At 35.1% G+C, this 23315-nt stretch overlaps 2 protein-coding genes and 1 long non-coding RNA gene across 3 annotated transcripts; all 3 read left to right on the plus strand.

Moving 5' to 3' along the window:
• Positions 1–1436: 1436 nt before the first annotated feature.
• LOC144562783 (putative disease resistance protein RGA4) lies at positions 1437–6409 on the plus strand. The gene is made up of 4 exons (XM_078312064.1): positions 1437–5262; positions 5582–5699; positions 5983–6087; positions 6300–6409. Exon 1 carries the CDS (start codon positions 1572–1574, stop codon positions 5151–5153), a length of 3582 nt encoding a protein of 1193 aa, XP_078168190.1. The 5' UTR covers positions 1437–1571; the 3' UTR covers positions 5154–5262; positions 5582–5699; positions 5983–6087; positions 6300–6409.
• A 203-nt stretch (positions 6410–6612) lies between these two features.
• On the plus strand, positions 6613–8063 carry LOC144562792 (uncharacterized). Its single transcript, XR_013514210.1, has 5 exons — positions 6613–6877; positions 7169–7303; positions 7408–7497; positions 7635–7695; positions 7834–8063. It is a non-coding gene; the product is annotated as an uncharacterized LOC144562792 (long non-coding RNA).
• Positions 8064–13643: 5580 nt separating this feature from the next.
• On the plus strand, positions 13644–22662 carry LOC144562774 (disease resistance protein RGA2-like). Its single transcript, XM_078312052.1, has 10 exons — positions 13644–13918; positions 14100–17762; positions 18315–18455; positions 19393–19541; positions 19919–20269; positions 20374–20444; positions 21072–21502; positions 21685–21745; positions 21972–22038; positions 22281–22662. Exon 2 carries the CDS (start codon positions 14441–14443, stop codon positions 16811–16813), a length of 2373 nt encoding a protein of 790 aa, XP_078168178.1. The 5' UTR covers positions 13644–13918; positions 14100–14440; the 3' UTR covers positions 16814–17762; positions 18315–18455; positions 19393–19541; positions 19919–20269; positions 20374–20444; positions 21072–21502; positions 21685–21745; positions 21972–22038; positions 22281–22662.
• The last annotated feature ends 653 nt before the right edge of the window (positions 22663–23315 follow it).

Below are 23315 nucleotides of genomic sequence, written 5' to 3' on the forward strand. Positions count from 1 at the left end.
CCGTCCAGAATTTTTCTTTTTAACTGGATGGGTTGATTTATTCCGTTCAATGGACATGATAAACCATTATGTTCTTCTTACATTTCAAAATTTCATAAAAACCTACTCCTATTTCAATATATTTTTATTTTTTTTCTATTAATAAAAAATGGTTTTGACCATTACAATTGTCATTGTTATTGCTAAACGTCAAATACATCAGCACGTCAGAATTATTGTGTCTGTCTGGTCTATACCTAACCAGAATTGTTAGATGCGTTAGAAGTGTCAGATACATCAGAATTACTATTGCATGTCAGATGCTTCAGTACGATTAGAATCTGTATCACCCAGGTATCTGAGGTGCAAGTGAGAAATCAGAACTATTCTTTTAACTTGCACGAATCTCAAAAATATCCCCTACAATCTCAATGGCAATTGATTGAATTTGATTTGAATGGGATTAATCTGGACCGTTCGTTGTTTAAAATTGTACATCAAATACATGGGGGGACACAGACTCGTACGATTAGAGGTAGAATTCGACTTCTAGTATAGAAAAGCTAATCAGATAAAAATCATACAAAACTCGACTTTAACGAGAGGCGGAACTCGACTAATTTTTTTACTGATATTTTAGATTTTGTGAAAGCCCACTTCCTAATCCAATTGTTTTTTTTATTATCCTCTATAAAAATTCATTTTTTTATTAAATTATTTTTTTGATCCATTAAGCAAGTCTACAAGTTCAATTAAAACGTGCTTCTTTTATATATAAAAAATTATAATTGAAACAAGTTTATGAACATCAGTACAAGGATTGCAGAGGAGTAGGATATCCTGTTCTTGATGGAATAAAGTGCTCCTCGCATGACAAAAAAGTGTTTCCAGATTCCTTCCACCAATAAGTGTTTCCACCAAAAAAGTGTTTCACCCAAAATCCAATACAGCATTATTTACACTGTGGCGGGTCACTGACGCATTTACTTTGCCTTTACCAAGTACCAGCTACCAGGTAACTACTTGTTTTGTATTCATATCCAGCAGGGATTGTAACTCTGTGAATGCCAACATAGCATCTGTCATTTTACAATAATGCAGAAGACTCGAGATTTTTAAGTCAAGTTCTAGAGTTCTAGACTAGTGCGTTCTATCCACCTTTTACACAATCAAATTCAATCCCCAGCTATCTCTATTCATCTTCATCTCTATTCAATCTATCTTGCAATCTCTGTTTCGGACTCTCTCTCATCTCTTGCCGTAGAGTACGTGTTTATATTTTCCAAATCTCTATTTCTCATCTCTCTTGCTTATTAACATCACAAATATTTTCGTCAAACACTTTTGCTTATTACTCATCTGCATTTTGCTATCTTCATTCTCAATCTGTTCTCTCAATCACTATTTTGGTACGTGTTTACAATACAAAGATATAATAAAAATTAATTCTTAACTGTGGATCTTGCCTCCACGCTTGAATGGAACTGTGAATCACAAAATTTACACTTCTCTAACCCATATCTCTTTTCCAAACTCTCTATCTTCTTCTTTATCATCGTTTAAGTTTTTAACTTCCAATTTTCAAATCAGCAATGGCAGACCAGGTGCTATCAGCTCTGATCACAATCCTGATGAGGAAATCAGCAGATTTACTGGCGCAGCGTATCGGCATGATGTGGGGCATTGATGATCAGTGCAAGAAGCTTCACGACAAGCTGCTCGCTGTCCAGGACGTAATTACCGATGCCGAGGAACAAGGGGAAGCTAAACCGGCCGTGAAATCCTGGCTGGCCAACCTAAAATCAGCTGCCTATGATGCAGATGATGTTCTTGATGAGTTCCGTTACGAGGAGCTACGTCAGGATGCTGTCAAACGTGGGCACAAGGCAGGCAAGGGAATTGTTTGGTTTTCAGGTCTGTTTCGGTTCAAGATGAGTAGAAAGTTGAAGGATGTTGTGGGGAGAATTGATGATCTTGTCACTGAGATGAAGACGTTTGAATTTGTTCAAGGCCGGAAAGATCAGCCAGTCATTGATCGTGTCAAAACCCATTCTTATGTAATTGAGTCGGAGGTTGTAGGGAGGGGGGAAGATAAGGAAGAATTAGTGAAATTATTAACTGAGGCGAGTCCAACTAATATTCTCACAGTCTTACCGATTGTCGGAATGGGGGGGCTCGGAAAAACCACCCTTGCTCAGATGGTCTATAATGATCCTCGGGTAAAAGAACACTTCAAATTACTCATCTGGGTTTGTGTGTCTGAGAAATTTGAAGTTCTCCATCTCATTAGATTGATCATCGATACAGTGATTAAAAAAGACTCTGAAGTTCCCCGTGACAACATGGAGCTGCTCCAGAATCGTTTACGTCAGGAGATAGGTGGACAGCGCTATCTTCTTGTATTGGATGATGTTTGGAATGATAAAGAGGATAGGTGGGATCAATTGAGAGTTCTTTTGAACTGCGGTGATTTAGGGAGCACCGTACTAGTTACCACAAGGAACGTTACAGTGGCATCTATAATGGGCGCGGTGCAGAGTAACAATTTGGGATGTTTAGGTGAGGAGGATTCGTGGGACCTGTTTCGCAAGAGGGCATTTACAAAGGGGATAAAGGAGCGACTAGACCTGGTTGAGATTGGTAAGAACTTGGTGCAAAATTGTGGGGGATTACCGCTAGCTATTAAAACACTCGGTGGCTTAATGAGTAATAAGCATGACGTACGTGAGTGGTCAGCAGTACTCGAACAAAGCAAAACATGGAAACATAAGCTTGCTAATAATGAGGTTTTGCCCATACTGAGGCTAAGCTACGACCACTTGCCTTCATACGTGAAACAATGTTTTGCTTTCTGTGCTGTTTTTCCAAAGGATTTTGGGATGGTAAAAGAAGAATTGGTGCAGTATTGGATGGCCAATGGATTTATTCCGTCTGAAATGCCGGGCAACCTGGAAATGACGGGTAGTGATATTTTCGACGAGTTGGCTTGGAGGTCCTTCTTCCAAGATGTTAAATTTGTTTTAGGTGAACATGGATATGAATCTAATAGGACCACGTGCAAAATGCACGATCTTATGCACGACCTTGCTCAGTCCGTGATGAGAGATGAATGTCTTTCGTTGCAAGAATCATCACAAATTCATAATACACCACAATGCAATGTGCGACATATCTCATGGGACTGTCTTCCCGTGAATGGTAATAAAGCCATTGAATGCTTTCCTGCTGCCCGTAGTCTCATTTTTAATGAAATTTACCACATGCTCACAAAGGAGAAAATTAAAGTTCCAAAATCCAACTCCTTGCGAGTATTAAAGCAATACCCTAAAACACTGGAGATACCCTTTGGAAAGTTAAAGCACCTAAGATATCTTAATCTTTCTAACATGGATATGAAAACATTACCGGATGCAATTACCACGCTTTATCTTTTGCAAACTTTTAGGCTCTATAATTGTTATTGTCTTTCCGAACTGCCTAAAGGAATGAGATATATGATGAGCCTTCGACATCTCTACATTGAAGGTCTCTCTAAATTGCAGTGCATGCCACCAAGCTTGGGAGAGCTAAAATTTTTACAGACACTATCATATTACATAGTAGGCATTGGTGAAGGAAACAAAATTGGGGATCTCAATACCTTAAATCTAGGAGGCCAACTAGCGGTGTATAATCTAAGGGAAGTTAGTGATGTTAGAGATGCAAAAGAGGCAAATATGGCATCTAAACAAAATTTGGATCGTTTGATTCTTTGTTGGGGAATGCGTGGCAGTTCTGTAGAGGATGTCGAATCTAATGGTTCAAAGACAATTGTAGTTGATCCTTGTGACGTGCTGGATGCTCTTAAACCTTGTAGTAAGTTAAAGGCTCTGGAAATCAAAGGATATATAGGTGATAAGTTTCCCATCTGGATGACAGAGTATCATATGCTGGAAAACCTAGTTGAGCTACGTATAATTGAATGTAGAAGGTGCACCAATTTACCACCATTACATAGGCTACCTCTTCTCCAAGTCTTGCACATAAAGGGAATGGATAATTTGAGGCAACTCTGCTGTGGTGTATTTATGAGTGCGGAAGATGGTGAAGTTTCAGCCATAACTTTTCCTTCACTGAAATCTTTCGAATTGCATAAAATGGCAAATTTGGATTGCTGGTATGAAGGGGATATTGGAGATAAGTCACTGCTAACTTTTCCTGTGCTAAGTTATCTGGAGATCATGGAATGTCCCAAACTAAGTGCCATACCTGTCACACCTTTACTGAAAAAAATGGTAGTTCAAGGAAACAAGACCCTGTCAAACCTTACAACTGGAATAACAACTATCCAGAATCTTGATCTTGTAGGCAGTGGTGAAAATCTCTCTTTTAAACCTTGGGTGTCTCTTGAAAAGTTACGTATCCATGGATTCAACCACATCATACCACCAACAATTGGAAGTGAAAGTGAGGAGTTGAGTGTTGATGTTAATACAACAGCTCTTCTTGAACTAAGGATATCTTCATGCAACTTTTGGGTCTCACCTATTTCATCAAATTCATCCCTATGGGTTTGGAAGTGCTTCAGATTTGTTGAAGTCCTTGAGATTGAAGATTGTGACAGTTTTACCTCTTGGCCAGAGGAAGAGCTCAGTAATCTCATCTACCTACGAAAGATGGATGTTAGTAGTTGCACAAACTTTCTCGGATCACCATCGGAGCCCCTGTCAGAGACACCAACAAGGCATTCCCTATTGCCCAAACTTAAAGATTTTACAATTTATAATTGCCCAAAGATGGCTGAAATTCCCAAACTCCCGAGATCCCTTGAGAAATTGAAAATTAGTGGGTGCCCAAAGCTAGAATGCTTACCAGAATGGTTAGGTAGTCTGGTGGCTCTCAAACAGTTAGAAATTAATTTATTAGAAAGTTTGAACTCTTTTCCATCAAGCATTGGATGCCTCATTGCTCTTGAAACGCTCCATATTGGGGAATGCATCAACCTATCATCTCTGCCGGAAGGGATGCAAGGGCTTGAAGCACTCAAGGATCTTCAAATATCGTGCTGCCCCAAAATAAGGATCCTTCCAGAAGGCCTATTACAGCGATTAAGGAGTCCTGATGATTTATGGATCCGTAAGTGTCCCCTCTTGGAAAAATGGATATCCGAAAGAAGGGCAAGCACTCGCAGTTAATCTCTGATATACAGTTTGTAAATAATTGATATCTAACTAGATCGGTTGATTTCATCATGCAAAATCCCTTGTTTGTCTGTGCGGTCCTAAAGATATCTTCATTTGAAAGGTACATTATCTACTTGCTATATAATTTCTCATTTTCTCATATTTCATAGAGTAAGACAGAGAAATCTTCTCACATAGAATATTATAAATATAGGACAAATTAGTAACTTTGGTGCAATCCAAATCCAATATTAGAGCGTATATGCCAATAAGACCCACCCACACACACACACATACACACAAATGCTTTTTTTTGGAAATTATGCATGATTCATATTTTGCAATCAGTAATTATCCTACACCATTTGGATATAAGAAAATAAAAAATTTCCTAAATTTATTTCTGTGGGATTTGACATGAAAATAAATTGCAAATGTAGTGACTATATGAAGCCACCTCATCGGGCCAATAGCCGAGTGATGTAGCAAAAACAAACTTTTGATGATAGTGACACAAGCTCAGTGTTTTCCGAAAGTGTCAGGATTAAGATCGATAAGGTGGGTTCATATATTCCTTTGTGCTGAATATATATTTCTGTCTTTTTTTATATATTTTGAATTATTATTTTATTTGGAACACAACTTCTGGTAGACTTAATTCTCATTAATTTGTAAACAAATTAATTCAATGTGTAATATGAAAGAAGGGCTAATTGCAGTTGAGCGTAAATTATCTTATTTAATCAATAATCCTGTTTTGTACTGCATTAGTTACGAGCATAATGATTTGTTTGATTTTAATTGTTAATTGGTTCTAATATAATTAATTTGATATGTGCAGGAGACTCTTGATACGCTCAAAAACTGTGTGGGTAAGAATCTGAGATTCAGCTAGCTACCACATTTACAAGTGCCTTCTGAATTTGAAGTCTTTTGAGGCAGCTAGGTTACTCTTTCAATCTGCTTATTAATTAGAGTTTATACAATACAACTATTTTGTGGATCTTTTTTTACTTGAAGCAAAATATATATATCCCATAACAAACTTGAAAAATAATCTATTGTGGCATGGGAATGATCGATAACTGTTTTCATCCTAATTTGGTCTCTGTTTTTAAAGAAAGAATGACATTTAATTTGTGAATGTTATATTTGCAGAATGAGGAGCACACTAAGAATCTTGTCTATTGGCTATATATCAAGCACATGATCATGTCTACTCTTTCTTCAAATTAAAAGAGCCTCAAAGCCTCAAACCCTCCCTTATTTTTTTTAAGGTCCTCACTTTACATCTTTATTTGGCAGTATGGCTCAAGTATATATGTCATTATTAATTAGTAGTTTACCAATTAATTCAGATTCAGTATCCAAATGTATCACTCATCATCAAACATTATCCCACCCTTGATTTTTTGCTTATTTTTATCGTTCTAGTGAGAATATATTCCACTTATAAAAACAAACTGTCATCTCGATCTATCCATTTTTCCATTCCTTTGAGGAAAATATTTGTACATAATATACATTATTATGTCTTGTTTGTTATATATGCAGAGCTATCAAAGATCAACTTAAATTTGAAGGTACAGATCTGAGTTTGTGTGTGTAGTAGAGGCCAAGTACCTTGCCTTGCTTTTCATGCAGCAGCTACCGGTTTATGGCGAGAGAAAATATATGGGATTATTAAGGGCAATATTAAAGAGGAGATCTCCCCTTTAATATCATTATACATTCAGGTTCATTATTAATTTTATATCAAAATTCATCTAAGTTTTTTCCTCTTAAATGGCAAATTTTATCTATATTCCCATGCAATTTCTTGCAGATTTTATATGCTTGGACATTGTAGTAAGAGTATATATAATTTCAAATAAGTTTCATGTGAGAGTTTACATAAATTCGAAATGAGATGCATACAGAAAGAAATTGGATATATAGCACAATATAATGTTTGTTATTCGATCTGCATTGGAGCGTCAGACGTCTTGATTCTAAATGCATTGTTGATATAGCATTTTAATGTGAAGGCTCCAAGAACAATGAAGGTGAGCATGATACGTATTTCAGGTCGGTCAGTAGAGAATCAACCTCATCATACCAACCACTGACAGAGCATTATTGACACCCTTGATTATACTTTAAAGATGCTCCAAGATAATCATGTATCTTTCCTATGATTTTCTTTGTACTCGTGTACATAAATTCATTAATGATATCATTTCTGTTTTCTCAATAGTTCACTCATATAACTATTATTCCTTTCTAGGTACCTCCTGTTCTATGTCAGAAGATCTTTATGTAGTACTCTTACTTCATGGATGAATCAAAGCATATAAAGCACACTGTTGGCTTCTTGGTACGTACCCATTTACTTGTCATCAATTGTTTCTATCATTTTGTGTGCTTAATTAATTCTAAGACAGCCATATATAGATAAAACTGCATATATTAATTGACTTAAATATTCATCTTAATTCCTGACTCGTTTTTCAGGTGATTTTTCAGAAGTACAGAATCTCATATGATGAGATAGATTATCAATGAGTTATTCCAGGTAACCAAATAATTTTGAGATAGATTATCAATGAGTTGTCATCCAAACATGAAACACCGGCCGTGACAAGTAAAAATGAAAACTATACAACTATAGAAGACATATAACTAAATGATTTTGTTGGTATTTGCCTCGCAGGTTCTGGCTAGTATGCCAATCTAATGTCACAGGACTGGAAAATGCTGAGATCACCACTTTCTCGCTAGATGACAACTCCTCAAGGTATAATCCCTTACTTCTAACAAATTAGATATTTACAGAAAGGATTGATATAGCAGCACCACTTGCACAAATCCTGTTTTCTCTATATATATTACCAAAATGTAGAAAATGGCAGTTACAAATTACCAAAAGATATTTGGATTAGTCTCAGAAAATCACTGCTTTGTACGTTGCATTAATTAATAATTTTCATAAATTGATTTTGGTGGGATTTGACTTGAAAATAAATGGCAAATGCAGTAACTATATGAATCCACCTCATGGTGTCAATAGCCTAGTGATTTAGCAAGCACAATCTTTGATGATTGTGGTACGAGCTCTGAGTTATCACAAAGTGTCAGGATCAAGACTAGCACATGCATATTTCTTATCTTTTTGCTCTTCAAATTATTGAGGTGGCTATTTTGGTATCTATACTATCATGCACTAAATAACACTCTCATTTGGGTCATCTTTTTTGTTTATCTTTTTTTTTTTGGCAAGTAAGAAATTTAAGGAACATGTTACCACATTTTGTTTTATAAGTATGCCATTTTCGTCTTTTTACTTGGTTAAGTACTTAGAGGAGAATTTCTCCTTTTTAGTGTATTTGTATTTGTATTTGTATTTTTTTTTTTTTGAGAAATAGAAAGCAATAATGTCATTTTCTGTGTGGTCTAAAATCCATGTTCTTTCTATTAACTGAAGAGGTTACACTGACTGTGAAATGGCTCTCTCCTTTCTATTAAGAATATTTGAGGTCTATCAATTGAATGCTGTCTATGAATTGATTATTTACATATTTAACAGAGGCGTATTTATAGGCCAATTAGAAGCAAGATTTGATTACAGTGTATATTACCAAACTGTAGGGATCAAACTGTAAATTTGCTAATTGGAGCCTGTCAGAACCTATTATTTGATCGGGTTGCATGGCGATCTTCAATATTGTCAGATTATTGAAATTCGCTATGCGTAAGCTTCTGAGTTAACTCAGTTGGAAGTAATAATATTGTACAAGTTAGATAATTAAGTTCACCATGATTCTGTACAAGTGTACATCTCCCTCCAGTCTGTGAACAACTGGATAAATCAGCCGTTCAGAGACTGCTTAGGTGTCTGCATCACATTTAACTGGAGCCCTGTGTTTATTGTAACAAATTGCGTAACCGCATGCCCTAACGGACCGCTCTACCGGTCGATTATTCAAAATAATTGGCTCAGAAGGTTGTACAATTTACATATGAACGCTCCACATATATCATTTCTTCAATAGTATATAAAAGGCTAAATCCTCTATGACTGTATAGTTGGCGAGAAGACCATCAAAATTTCATGCAATTTGAATATTAGATCAACAATTGGATTAGAAATTGTTAAGTTCAAATTATTGATATAAAGTTAAAATCACCATTATTTTTTTTACATTGTCACTGTATTTAATGTCAACTAAAATAATTACTAATAAATTCTAGTATGTTATAATTATTAATAACATTTAAAAAATGTAAAATGCAATTTCTAAGTACATTTTCATATGAAAATGACATTTAACTATTTAGATCAACTATTTTTAAAAATTTCAAAAATAGATAAATATGAATTTGTAGCACATGTCATGAATTCGAAATATGGATATTTCTTTATATAGACATGTATCCATTTCAGTCTAGTTACTAAAAAGAAATATATTTACAAAATACATCAATATTATGATTTTTGAAGTAGTTTTAAGTAAGAGTGCCCTTGTGGATAGTTGAATATAATAATACAAAAAAGTATTATATAAGAAGTAAAACTAGGGTGTTTGTTCACCAAAGTGTTTGGTGAGCTTAACTCCAAAATCTATTGATGAGCTTCAAATAATAAATTCAAACTGTTGAAACTGATTTACTTGAATTCACGAGTGATGAATTTACATGTAAAGTTTTTAGAATTTCGAATTAATTTTGTATAAAGTGATAATTTTTTTTAAAAAAAGTTGAATGCACTAAAATTAATTTATAAATATTCTAATTTTGACCGCTTGATTTTATACTAAAATAATTCAAAAAATTAAAATATTTGTATATAAATCCATCACTTGTGAAGTAGATGGATTTCATCAGCTTAAATTTGTTGTTTGAAACCAATATAATATTTTTGGAATTAAGCTCATTAAACACCTTAGTGAGCTTAAAAACATCCTAATTTTACTCTTAATAACTGTATGAAATGTTATTGAATATAAATTTGTACCACATTGAATGGTTCAGATTAATCCACATGATCGTTCTCAGAAGCAGCAGCTTCTCATTCTCTGCGGTACCTCACTGCAATGACAGGCTTCTAGACTGTAAATTTGTAATCTGACGGTCAGAATTTGTGGGTGGAGGAGTGACCATTCTATCCCATTATGTCTATTTTTTATTACCGGCCCAACAAATTCTAATGGACGGCCCAAAAGATTCTAATCGCCGGCCCAATAAACTCTAATCGGATCCAGTCGGACAAACAGAGAACAGAGCCATCTTCTTCCTCTTGATTAGCAAAACCTACTTGACTGACGACACTATTCCAAATCTCTCTATTCCGATCATAAATTGCCATCTACTTGAATTTTTCATGAATTATCAAATATAAAAATGTAGAACTCTTGATTTTTTTTTTCTTTGGCTTGCCTGTCTTAGTTGTTTTTGTTATATATTTCTTCTTGTTCATAAAGAAAATGGCGAACATGGAGCAGAAAATAACTGCACAACAAATAGCGAACATATATGCTTCGATGCAATCCGAGATAAATCAAATCTACTCAAAAATCACCGAACTAGAAATGGAGGTGAACAAGCACAATCTTGTAATTAGTGGGTGCAATTGAACCACTGCACCTGTTTTTGCCACCCGCTTTGATCGCGCCAAATCAACCAAATTCTACAAGAAAAGAAAATATTAGTTAAAGGATTTAAGAAGAATGAAATAAAATGATGGGCATAGCGAAGGAGAGAGTTCAGTTGCCCACCATACCTCACAGAAACAACTAAAATAAAAAAAATATATAACGAGTCAGAGAAAGGAATGTATATTTTCTTTCTCGATTAGAAGCTAATTAAAGTATAAAATCCACTTTTCACTTTCTGAAACACCAAACAAACATCCAAGTACACTATATTTACATTTGAGCATACAAAATAAGATTGTAAACAAAATGGCTCTACTAAAGTTTAACATCAACTAATAGTACCAAAGAAACAAATGAAAACCCTTGGAATCCTTTAACAATGAACCTATTCTATTAATTAGGAGGTAAAAAGAAGCTAATAGAAGCTATTCAAAAGTAAAAACTTGCAGCTTATGACCAATTGCATAAAAATATATAATCTTTGGGCATAAAATGACACGTACTGATGTTATATTAGCCAAACTCATATATATATATATATATATATATATATATATATATAGCTGTTTTTCTATTCCAGTTGTCGGTGATGATTTCAACTTATTTATCTATTTGCCACCAAGGTTTGACATTGATTAATTAATTAACGGTGTTTTACAATAATTGTCACCTGCATGTACTAGTAATTAATGTACACGTGTTATGTATGATTCGGAATTATTTAAATGAATTCGGAGAGAGTTCAGTTGCTCACCATATATACCTCACAGAAACAACTAAAATAAAAAGAAATAAGCGAGTCAAAGAAAGGAATGTATATTTTCTTTCGCGAAACACCAAACAAACATCCAAGTACACTATATTTACTTTTGAGCATACAAAATAAGATTGTAAACAAAATGGCTCTACTAAAGTTTAACATCAACTAATAGTACCAAAGAAACAAATGAAAACCCTTGGAATCCTTTAACAATGAACCTATTAGGAGGTAAAAAGAAACTAATAGTACAGTTCCAGTTCATAGGCTTTTGCTAAAATGCAATAACTGATCTCATTGGGTTATACATCGGCCCTTGGCATTTCATCGAACACCTTTGATAACTCATCTATTTCATGGTTGCAGCATGCATGTTGCGAAAAATATGAGGTATATTCTCTGGAAGACTAGGTGCCAAATGTAGAGTTATTAAATTATGATATACAAACGGAGATATAGGTAACACATTTTTTCTCTTTTTATTCATGTATGAATAAGAAAGTTTGATATTGCAGTTACCCGAACAGGATATCACTAATTAATTGTTTGTATAGTAACTCGTTTTGCTACAATTTCGGACAGTTTTGAAGAGTTTCTCAGCAGCGATGGCGGCCGCGAAGACAATTTAAGGCTTGAAAAATGTGATCGCCATCCATCTTGCTTTAGTTTTTGTGGGAAAAAAATGCAAACTGCTGTTACTGGGTCAAAATGCCCAATAAGGGCCCAATAATAGTCTTGAAGCAAAAAGAAGGCGTATATAGTGCTCCTGTTTGAATATACTGTTTACACTGATTGCATATACTTATATAGGCTAATTAATTACTAGCCGTTTTATTTCCTAATCTACAATTAACTGCTTGTATTGCTAAATAAAGCTTGATTACACACAGATTAGTTTGGGTCAAATGCAACCAATTCTTTTTTAAAATTTTGTGGAAAAAAAAAATAGTATTTTCTTGTATCAGGAAGATCGGATAGAACATAAGTGGACACGAAACCACACATGAAATAGGAGTATTTCTTGTAAGATAGGATAGAACACTTGTGGACATGATTAGATAAGGTTTGTCTCTTAGACTATAGTGATATAATTGACAGTTTCTGCTGAAGAAACTTCCTAGTTGTGTAACAATCTTACCTTCGCTGATTTAATTTGACTTCTCCGAAAGACCAGAGAAGACCACAATTGGATTCTAGTATTATTTTATCAAAGCAAGTTGCCTTAAATAATTAGGTGGCTTCATCTTCAACTTTAGCTTTAAAAAAATATTAATACAACAATCAAGTCTTTAGTCCTATACTAATAGTTTATGAGAAGGGCACAAATACCCCATTGTTTTCTTGCCCAAAACATGTCAAACATCCTTTTATCTCTGATTTTTAAACTGAAGTTTTGTTCAGTTTTTAAAAAACAAAACCGAACCATTTGAATTAAACTTATCAACCAAATAAGATCTGAACTGAAAGATGATATTAATAATAGAAATCAATATTTTAAAAATGATCCAATTCAGATTATATTAATTATTCAAATGTTCTAGACCAAGACTGTTATTTTTTTTTTTTTTTGTCACTTCTTTTATTTCACGGCTGGCTAAAGCCCTTTTTTTTTCCTTTTCTTCACCTAAAGCCCAAATAAATTTGAATATATTGTTTACACTGAAATATGGAGTTTTATAGTATTCGAGTATGAAATATGGAGTTTTATAGTATTCGAGTAAGTCAAATGACATTTTTTGGATAAAAACTAGGTATAACTCGTTGGGTACAAATATTAGTTAGCTTCCTCAAAGAATAATTGCAGAAATTGTCAAGTAGTATAAAACCAAGATATTAGAATAATTCATTTGACAAATGAAATAAAGAAAAAAAAAAAGAATCAGGACCAATGTACAAATCAAGCAAAATTTCTTTTGAACCACACATTTTTTGTCACGATATTTTCGTTTGAAGAAAATCTGGATGCGCTTTGAGTTAATATTGTGAGCCATACAAGTCAGAAATGAATTATTGTAGCAACTTCATTTTGGTTTATTTTTCTACACGTCCGCCTGTTTTTTTTGACTTAATTATTTCCAGTAAGACTGGCCTGTCAATTATTATTTTTCCTTTCCCAAACAAGTGCTCTACTATTCATTTCTTCACTATTTGTTAATCATTGGAGTCTCAACCATATCTGTATCCTCTCCAAAAATACAAGCCATTCTCTTAGGATCCCAAAGCCAAAAACCAATTATCCCCTCGGAAATCAAGTATCTACACGAAGCTGCTTAATAGCTAGCTTTGGTCTGGCCTTCTGCAAATCATGAAAACAAAGCACTTTTGCTTATTACTCATCTGCATTTTGCTATCTTCATTCTCAATCTGTTCTCTCAATCACTATTTTGGTACGTGTTTACAATACAAAGATATAATAAAAATTAATTCTTAACTGTGGATCTTGCCTCCACGCTTGAATGGAACTGTGAATCACAAAATTTACAGTTCTCTAACCCATATCTCTTTTCCAAACTCTCTATCTTCTTCTTTATTATCGTTTCAGTTTTTAACTTCCAATTTTCAAATCAGCAATGGCGGACCTGCTGCTATCAGCTCTGATCCCAATCCTGATGGGGAAATCAGCAGTTTTACTGGCGCAGCATGTCGGCATGATGTGGGGCATTGATGACCAGTGCAAGAAGCTTCACGACAAGCTGCTCGCTGTCCAGAACATACTTACCGATGCCGAGAAAAAGGGGGAAGCTGAACCGGCTGTGAAATCCGGGCTGGCCAACCTAAAATCAGCTGCCTATGATGCAGATGATGTTCTTGATGAGTTCCGTTACTAGGAGCTACGTCAGAATGCTGTCAAACGCGGGCACAAGGAAGGCAAGGGAATTTTTCGGTTTCCAGGTCTGTTTCGGTACAATATGAGTAGAAAGTTGAAGGATGTTGTGGGGAGAATTGATGACCTTGTCACCTCGTTTGATAAAGGCCCGCAAGATGAGCAAGTTGTTAATCGTGACCCAACCCATTCTTATGTAATTGAGTCAGAGGTTGTAGGGAGGGGGGAAGATAAGGAAAAATTAGTGAAATTATTAACTGAGGCAAGTCCGACTAATAATCTCAGAGTCTTACCGATTATCGGCATGGGGGGCCTCGGAAAAACCACCCTTGCTCAGATGGTCTATAATGATCCTCGGGTAGAAAAACACTTCAAATTACTCATCTGGGTTTGTGTTTCTCAGGAATTTCGAGTTCCCCATCTCATTAAATTGATTATCGATACTGTGATTAATGAAGACTCCAAAGTTCCCTGTGACAACATGCAGCTGCTCCAGAATCGTTTACGTAAGGAGATAAGCGGACAACGATATCTTCTTGTATTGGATGATGTTTGGAATGATAAAAAGGATAAGTGGGAACAACTGAGAGTTCTTTTGAACTGCGGTGATTTAGGGAGAACCGTAATAGTTACCACAAGGGATGTTAGAGTGGCATCTATAATGGGCACGGTGCAGAGTAACATTTTGGGATGCTTAGGTGAGGAGGATTCGTGGACCCTGTTTCACAAGAGGGCATTTACAGAGGGGATAAAGGAGCGACTAGAGCTGGTTGAGATTGGCAAGAACTTGGTGCAAAATTGTGGGGGATTACCGCTAGCCATTAAAACACTCGGTGGCTTAATGAGTAATAAGCATGACGTACATGAGTGGTCAGCAGTACTCGAACAAAGCACAACATGGAACAATGAGGTTTTGCCCATACTGAGGCTAAGCTATGACCACTTGCCTTCATACATGAAACAATGTTTTGCGTTCTGTGCAGTTTTTCCAAAGGATTTTGTGATGGTAAAAGAAAAATTGGTGCAGTATTGGATGGCCAATGGATTTATTCCGTCTGAAATGCCGGGCAACCTGGAAATGACGGGTAGTGATATTTTCGATGAGTTGGCTTGGAGGTCCTTCTTCCAAGATGTTAAGCAAGTTTTAGGTGAACATGGATATCAACCTAATAAGACCACGTGCAAAATGCACGATCTTATGCACGACCTTGCTCAGTCCGTGATGAGAGATGAATGTCTTTCGTTGCAAGAATCATCACAAATTCATAATACACCACAATGCAATGTGCGACATATCTCATGGGAATGTGTTTCCATACATATTTATAAAGCCTTTGAATGCTTTCCTGTTGCCCGTAGTCTCATTATTAATAAAGGTGACGTGATAGGCACAAAGGAGAAAAATAAAGTTCCAAAATCCAACTCCTTGCGAGTATTAGACCTTCCCATATACCATAAAGAACTGGTGATGGAAATAGTACCCTTTGGAAAGTTAAAGCACCTAAGATATCTTAATCTTTCCTGCAGGATTATGAGAACATTACCGGATGCAATTACCACGCTTTATCTTTTGCAAACTTTTAGGCTCCATAATTGTTTTCATCTTTCCGAACTGCCTAAAGGAATGAGATATATGATGAGCCTTCGACATCTCTATATTGAAGGTTGCTCTCAATTGCAGAGCATGCCACCAAGCCTGGGAGAGCTAAAATTTTTACAGACACTATCATGTTACATAGTAGGCATTGGTGAAGGAAATAAAATTGGGGAGCTCAATACCTTAAATCTAGGAGGCCAACTAGAGGTGTATAATCTAAGGGAAATTAGTGATGTTAGAGATGCAAAAGAGGCAAATATGGCATCTAAACAAAATTTGGATCGTTTGATTCTTTGTTGGGGAATGCGTAACAGTTCTGTACAGGATGTCGAATCTAATGGTTCAAAGACAATTGTAGTTGATCCTTTTGACGTGCTGGATGCTCTTAAACCTTGTAGCAAGTTAAAGGCTCTAGAAATCAACGGATATATAGGTGATAATTTTCCCATCTGGAGGACAGGGCTTGAAAACCTGGTTGAGCTATATATAATTAAATGTAGAAGGTGCACCAATTTACCACCATTACATAGGCTACCTCTTCTCCAAGTCTTGCACATAAAATATTTGGATAATTTGAGGCAACTCTGTTGTGGTGTATTTATGAGTGCGGAAGGTGGTGAAGTTTCAGCCATAACTTTTCCTTCACTGAAATCCTTGGAGTTACATGAAATGGCAAATTTGAATTGCTGGTATGAAGGGGATATTGGAGATAAGTCACGGCTAATTTTTCCTGTGCTAAATTATCTGGATATCAGGGACTGTCCCAAGCTAAGTGCCATACCTGTCACACCTTTACTGGAAACAAGACCCTGTCGAAGTGTCGAACCTTACAACTGGAATAACAACTATCCAAAACCTTGATCTTGTAGGCAGTGGTGAAAATCTCTCTTTTAAACCTTGGGTGTCTCTCAAGTATTTACGTATCCGTGGATTCAACCACATCATACCACCAACAATTGGAAGTGAAAGTGAGGAGTTGAGTGTTGATGTTAATACAACAGCTCTTGTTCATTTAGATATATCTTCATGCAACTTTTGGTTCTCACCTATTTCATCAAATTCACCCCTATGGGTTTGGAAGTGCTTCAGATTTGTTGAAGTTCTTCATATCAATGATTGTGACGGTTTTACCTCTTGGCCAGAGGAAGAGCTCAGTAATCTCATATACCTACGAAAGATGAATGTGAGTAGTTGCATAAACTTTCTCGGATCACCGTCGGAGCCGCTGTCAGAGACACCAACAAGGCATGCCCTATTGCCCAAACTTCAATATTTTAGAATTGATAAATGCCCGAAGATGGCTGAAATTCCCAAACTCCCGAGATCCCTTGAGATATTGGATATTATTAATTGCCCAAAGCTAGAATGCTTACCAGCATGGTTAGGTAGTCTGGTGGCTCTCAAAGAGCTAGTACTTATTCGCTTATAAAGTTTGAACTCCTTTCAATCAAGCATAGGATGCCTCATTGCTCTTAAAACGCTCTATATTGTGGATTGCATCAACCTAGGATCTCTGCCAGAAGGGATGCAAGGGCTTGAAGCGCTCAAGGATCTTGAAATAAAGAACTGCCCCAAAATAAGGATCCTTCCAGAAGGCCTATCACAGCGATTAAGGAGTCTTGATCGTTTAAACATCGATGGGTGTCCGATCCCCTCTTGGAAAAATGGATATCCGAAAGAGGGGAGAGTACTCACATTTAATCTCTGATATACAATTTGTAAATAATTGAGATCTAACTCGATCGGTTGATTTCATCATGCAAAATCCCTTGTTTGTCTGTGCAGTCCTAAAGATATCTTCATTTGAAAGGTACGTTATATACTTGCTATATAATTTCTCATTTTCTCATATTTCATAGAGTAGGACAGAGAAATCTTCTCAAATAGAATATTATAAATATAGGACAAATTAGTAACTTTGGTGCAATCCAAATCCAGTATTAGAGTGTATATCCCCCCCCCCCCCCCCCCCCACACACACACACGTTTTTTTGGAAATTATGCATGATTCATATTTTGGTTGTAACTTGGGAATCATTGTAATTTGTTTGCCCGAATGCTCTGCTTACGGTTCAATTTCTAAACTAGTTCAATTTGTGCTCAGAACAAAGGGCTCGTTGCAGTTGAAATTCCAATTTTGAAATTTGTACTTGTATTTTTTTTTTTAATTTTACAAAGATATTTGTGGGATTTATTTTTTGGTTGAATGGAGGCAGGCTGATATTGCTGCCCACCTAGATTTAGAAATATTAATTCAACAGCAATCAGTAATTATCCTACACCATTTGGATGTAATTAAATAAAAAAAAATTCCTAAATTTATTTCTGTGAGATTTAACATGAAAATAAATTGCAAATGTAGTGACTATATGAAGCCACCTCATGGGGCCAATAGCCGAGTGATGTAGCAAACACAAACTTTTGATGATAGTGATACAAGCTCAGTGTTGTCCAAAAGTGTCAGGATCAAGACAAGATGGCTTCATATATTCCTTTGTGCAGAGTATAATTCTGTCTTTTTTTATATATTTTGAAATATTATTTTATTTATAACACAACTGCTGGTAGACTTAGTTCTCATTTCTAAACAAATTAATTCAATGTGTAATATGAAAGAAGGGCTAATTGCAGTTGAGCGTAAATTATCTTATTTAATCAATAATCCTGTTTTGTACTGCATTAGTTACGAACATAATGATTTGTTTGATTTTAATTGTTAATTGGTTCTGATCATAGAAGGAAATATAAGCCGATACCAATCCGGATTGGCCGATACGTATCGGTATCAGTCGGGACCGATTCGATACTAGTCGGACACTCACGGATTTTGTGTTTTTAGTCCAATTTATGTCATTCTGGTTCGATTCTGGTTATTATTCATCTGAAAACTTGAACCCGTGATTGATTAAATAGAGTATAAACTATGCACATGTTGAAAACTCCTCACATTCATTGATTAAATAGAGTATCAACTATGAACCCGTGATTGGTTAAATAGTGTATCAACTATATATGCACATGCTGAAAATATGGATATGAAGATGTTAACAATCCTTCATTTTGATCTACAATGTCTTTTTTTTTTTTGTTCCGGACAACAATATCTCCATTTTTATCATAATACAGACGACGATGAAATGATCCAGCCAGCACGACATAGTTTCTGACAGTGAAAGAGTGTGTGCTTGTTTAATATTGTATTAGTGGATTATTTGATTGTAATCATTTATCTAAACATAAATTATTGACAAATTATTTTTTTATCAATTTTTTCCTATTTTTTTAGTGTAAAACAAGCTTCTGGCCAAAAAGTCCGATTTTCCGATCCAAATCGGCCGATACCGGCCGATACACTGATCCTGGATCGGTATCGGCCGGGACCGATCCCGATACCGATATTTTCTTCTATGGTTCTGATATAATTAATTTTTTCTGTGCAGGAGACTTTTGATACGTTCAAAAACTGTGTGGGTAAAAATCTGAGATTCAGCTAGGGCAAGCCAATTGCAGCAGCTACCACATTTACCAGTGCCTTCTGAATTGGAAATCTTTTGAGGCAGCTAGCTAGTCATGTCTGCCATTGAGCTAGGTTACTCTTTCAGTCTGCTTATTAGAGTTTATACAATACAACTATTTTGTGGATCTTTTTGTAGTTGAAGCAAAATATATCCCATAACAAACTTGAAAAATAATCTATTGTGGTGATGCATGGTATACCAACATGGGAATGATCGATAACTGTTTCCATCCTAATTTACTAAATTCAGATTCAGTATCCAAATGTATCATTCATCGTTAACCATTTATCCCACCCTTGATTTTTTTGCTTATTTTTTATCATTGTAGTGAGAATATAACCCACTTATAAAAGAAAACTGTCATCTCGATCTATGCATTTTTCCATTCCTTTGAGGAAAATATTTGTACATAATATACATTATTATTTCTTGTTTGTTATATATGCAGAGCTATCAAACATCAATTTAAATTTGAAGGTACAGAGTTTGTGCGTGTAGGAGAGGCCAAGTACCCTGCCTTGCTTTTCATGCAGCAGCTACTGGTTTATGGCGAGAGAAAAAATATGGGATTATTAAGGGCAATATTAAAAAGGAGATGTTATTTTCTTGTGTTATTTTCTATGTAACAGATCAGCCGATCAGGCCCCTTTTTTCTTGTGTGAAGGCCCCAAGAACAATGAAGTTGAGCATGATACGTATTTCAGGTCGGTCAGTAGGGAATCAACCTCATCATACCAACCACTGACAGAACATTATTGACACCCTTGATTATACTTTAAAGATGCTCCAAGATAATCATGTATCTTTTCTATGTTTTTCTTTGTACTCGTATACATGAATTCATTGATGATATCATTTCTTTTTTTCTCAATAGTAACTCATATAACTATTATTCCTTTCTAGGTACCTCCTGTTCTATGTCAGAAGATCTTTACCCAAATATTCTCCTACATTAATGTCCATCTATTCAATAGGTAATAATATTTTTCATAAATTTGATTTGAATTTGATTTATTTTTTATCCGTTGAACTTAACATGTGCATTATAAGAAAAAAAAAAAAAATTGGAACAACTCTACTCCTAGTTATTTGTAATTAGTACTATCCACAATACAATGTTGATGCTATATATGCAGCATACTTCTTCGTCTTGAGTGATTTAAGCAAGGGTGAAAATGTCAGAGCTGGTCTTGCCGACCTGAAATTATGGTGTTACAAGCATAGAAGGAAATATTGGCCGATACCGATCTGGATCAGCCGATACGTATCGGTATCGGCCGGGACCGATCCGATACTGATCCTATACTAGCGGATTTTGTGTTTTTCGTCCAATTTCTGCCATTTTGGTCCGATTCTGGTCATTATTCGTCTGAAAACTTGAACCTGTGATTGATTAAATATAGTATAAACTATGCACATGCTGAAAACTCGTCACATTCATTGATTAAATAGAGTATCAACTATGAACCCGTGATTGGTTAAATAGTGTATCAACTATATATGCATATGGATATGAAGATGTTAATAATCTTTCATTTGAGTTTACAATGTTTCTTTTTTTGGTTCTTGACAACAATATCTCCATTTTTATCATAATACAGATGACGATGAAGTGATTCAGCCAACACGACATAGTTTTTGGTAATGAAAGAGTGTGTTTATAGTTTTAATGCTTGTATTATATTGTATTAGTGGATTATTTGATTGTAATCATTTATCTAAACATAAATTATTGAAAAATTATTTTTTTACCAAATTTTTCCTATTTTTTAGTGTAAAACAAGGTTCTGACCAAAAAGTCCGATTTTCCGATCCGAATCAGTCGATACCGGCCGATACACCGATCCCGATCCCGATACCGATATTTCCTTCTATGCTAGTATACAGTACGGTTGACTTTTCATTAACCAACTAGTCAAGAAGAGGCCTTCGCAAATCCTTAGCAATTTGGTTGACATGCTGATCTCTTTTTGTAGTATGCTGGTACTTGATGGATGAACCAAAGCATATAAGGCACGCTGTTGGCTTCTTGGTACGTACCCATTTAGTTGTCATCATTTGTTTCTATCATTTTGTGTGCTTAATTAATTAATTCTAAGACAGCCATATATAGATAAAACTGAATGATAATATAAGATTGAAAAGTAAAGTGACTTATATAGAATAGCCTATATATATTGACTAAAATATTCATCTTCCTGACTCGTTTTTCAGGTAATTTTCTAGAAGTACAGAATTTCATATGATGAGATATATTAACAATGAGTTATTCCAGGTAAACAAAATTTTGTTACCATCTTTTCCGTTAACTCTTTTTTAATGTTACTTCTGTTGATGCACCCAATTAATACCGGGATGACAACTGACAAGTACAATACCCAAAATGTCTTATGGAATGTAAAATTCCATCCAAACATGAAACACTGTGACAAGTAAAAATGAAAATTATACAACTATAGAAGACATATAACTAAATGATTTTGTTGGCATTTGCCTCGCAGGTTCTGGCTAGTATGCCGATCTAATGACACAGGTCACCACTTTCTTGTTGGATGACAACTCCTCAAGGTATAATCGCTTACTTCTAACAAAGATATTTACAGAAAGGATTGACATAGCAGCACCACTTGCACAAATCCTGTTTTCTCTATATATATTACCAAAATGTAGAAAATGGCAGTTACAAATTAGCAAAAGATATTTGGATTTGTCTCAGAGAAGAAAATCAGTGCTTTGTTGCATTAATTAATAATTATCATAAATTGATTTTGGTGGGATTTGACTTGAAAATAATTAAATGGCAAATGCAGTAACTGTATGAAGCCACCTCATGGTGTCAATAGCCTAGTGATTTAGCAAACACAATCTTTGATGATTGTGGTACGAGCTCTGAGTTGTCATAAAGTGTCAGAATCAAGACAAGCAGATATTTCTGAAATTTTTGCTCTTCAAATTATTCAGGTGGCTATTTTGGTATCTATACTATCATGCACTAAATAACACTCTCATGTGGGTCATTTTTTTTTTTTGCAAGTAAGAAATGTAAGGAACATGTTACCACATTTTGTTTTATATGTATGCCATTTTCGTCTTTTTTTACTTGGTTAAGTACTTAGAGGAGAATTTCTCCTTTTTTGTGTATTTGTATTGGTATTTTTTTTTTTTTTTTTTTTTGAGATGCTTCATTCTAGATTTTCAGTGCCATAAGAGAAAGCAATAATGTCATTTTTTGTGTGGTCTAAAATCCATGTTCTTTCTATTCACTGAAGAGGTTACACTGACTGTGAAATGGCTCTTTCTTTTCTATTAAGAATATTTGAGGTCCATCAATTGAATGCTCCATCTATGAATTGATGATTTACTGATGTGATTTTTACAAGCAATAAATCCTAATTACGCTCAATTCGGTTGCAAGTGTACAACCTTGTCGAGTAGTACTTAGGGATCATTTTCACAGGGCGGACAAGTTGGAATATCAAATTCTAACCTAACAATTTAATTTAGTAAAAGAAAGTAAAAATGTTTTTGTTTGTTCAAAGGTTGGTTTGGTTTCGATTAAAATGAATTAAACTAAAGTCTTAAAGCAAAATTTGATTTTTAACAAGTATGAGAAATTATGATTTCTTAGGGTTTCTATCCACTAGTGTTATGACTAATTGGTTTATTAAATTTGTTCTTTTAATTATGAAAGCACAGTTGGATGTCGTAGGTACAAAGTGATATCTCTATATTAATACCATATTTAAATTAGAATAAATGTTACCTCTCGGTACTTGGCTACGCTAATCTAAAGTCATTAAGTTCTTACTGTCCCAATTAATCTAGAAAACCGTCTTTCACCTCTC

Source organism: Carex rostrata, chromosome 1 (genome assembly GCF_964058835.1).
Source record: "Carex rostrata chromosome 1, lpCarRost1.2, whole genome shotgun sequence".
Lineage (NCBI taxonomy): Eukaryota > Viridiplantae > Streptophyta > Magnoliopsida > Poales > Cyperaceae > Carex > Carex rostrata.

Bases quoted from the DNA above. Each gene is read 5' to 3' on its own strand.
- LOC144562783 (XM_078312064.1), top strand. From the start codon at position 1,572: ATGGCAGACCAGGTGCTATCAGCTCTGATCACAATCCTGATGAGGAAA.
- LOC144562774 (XM_078312052.1), top strand. From the start codon at position 14,441: ATGAGTAGAAAGTTGAAGGATGTTGTGGGGAGAATTGATGACCTTGTC.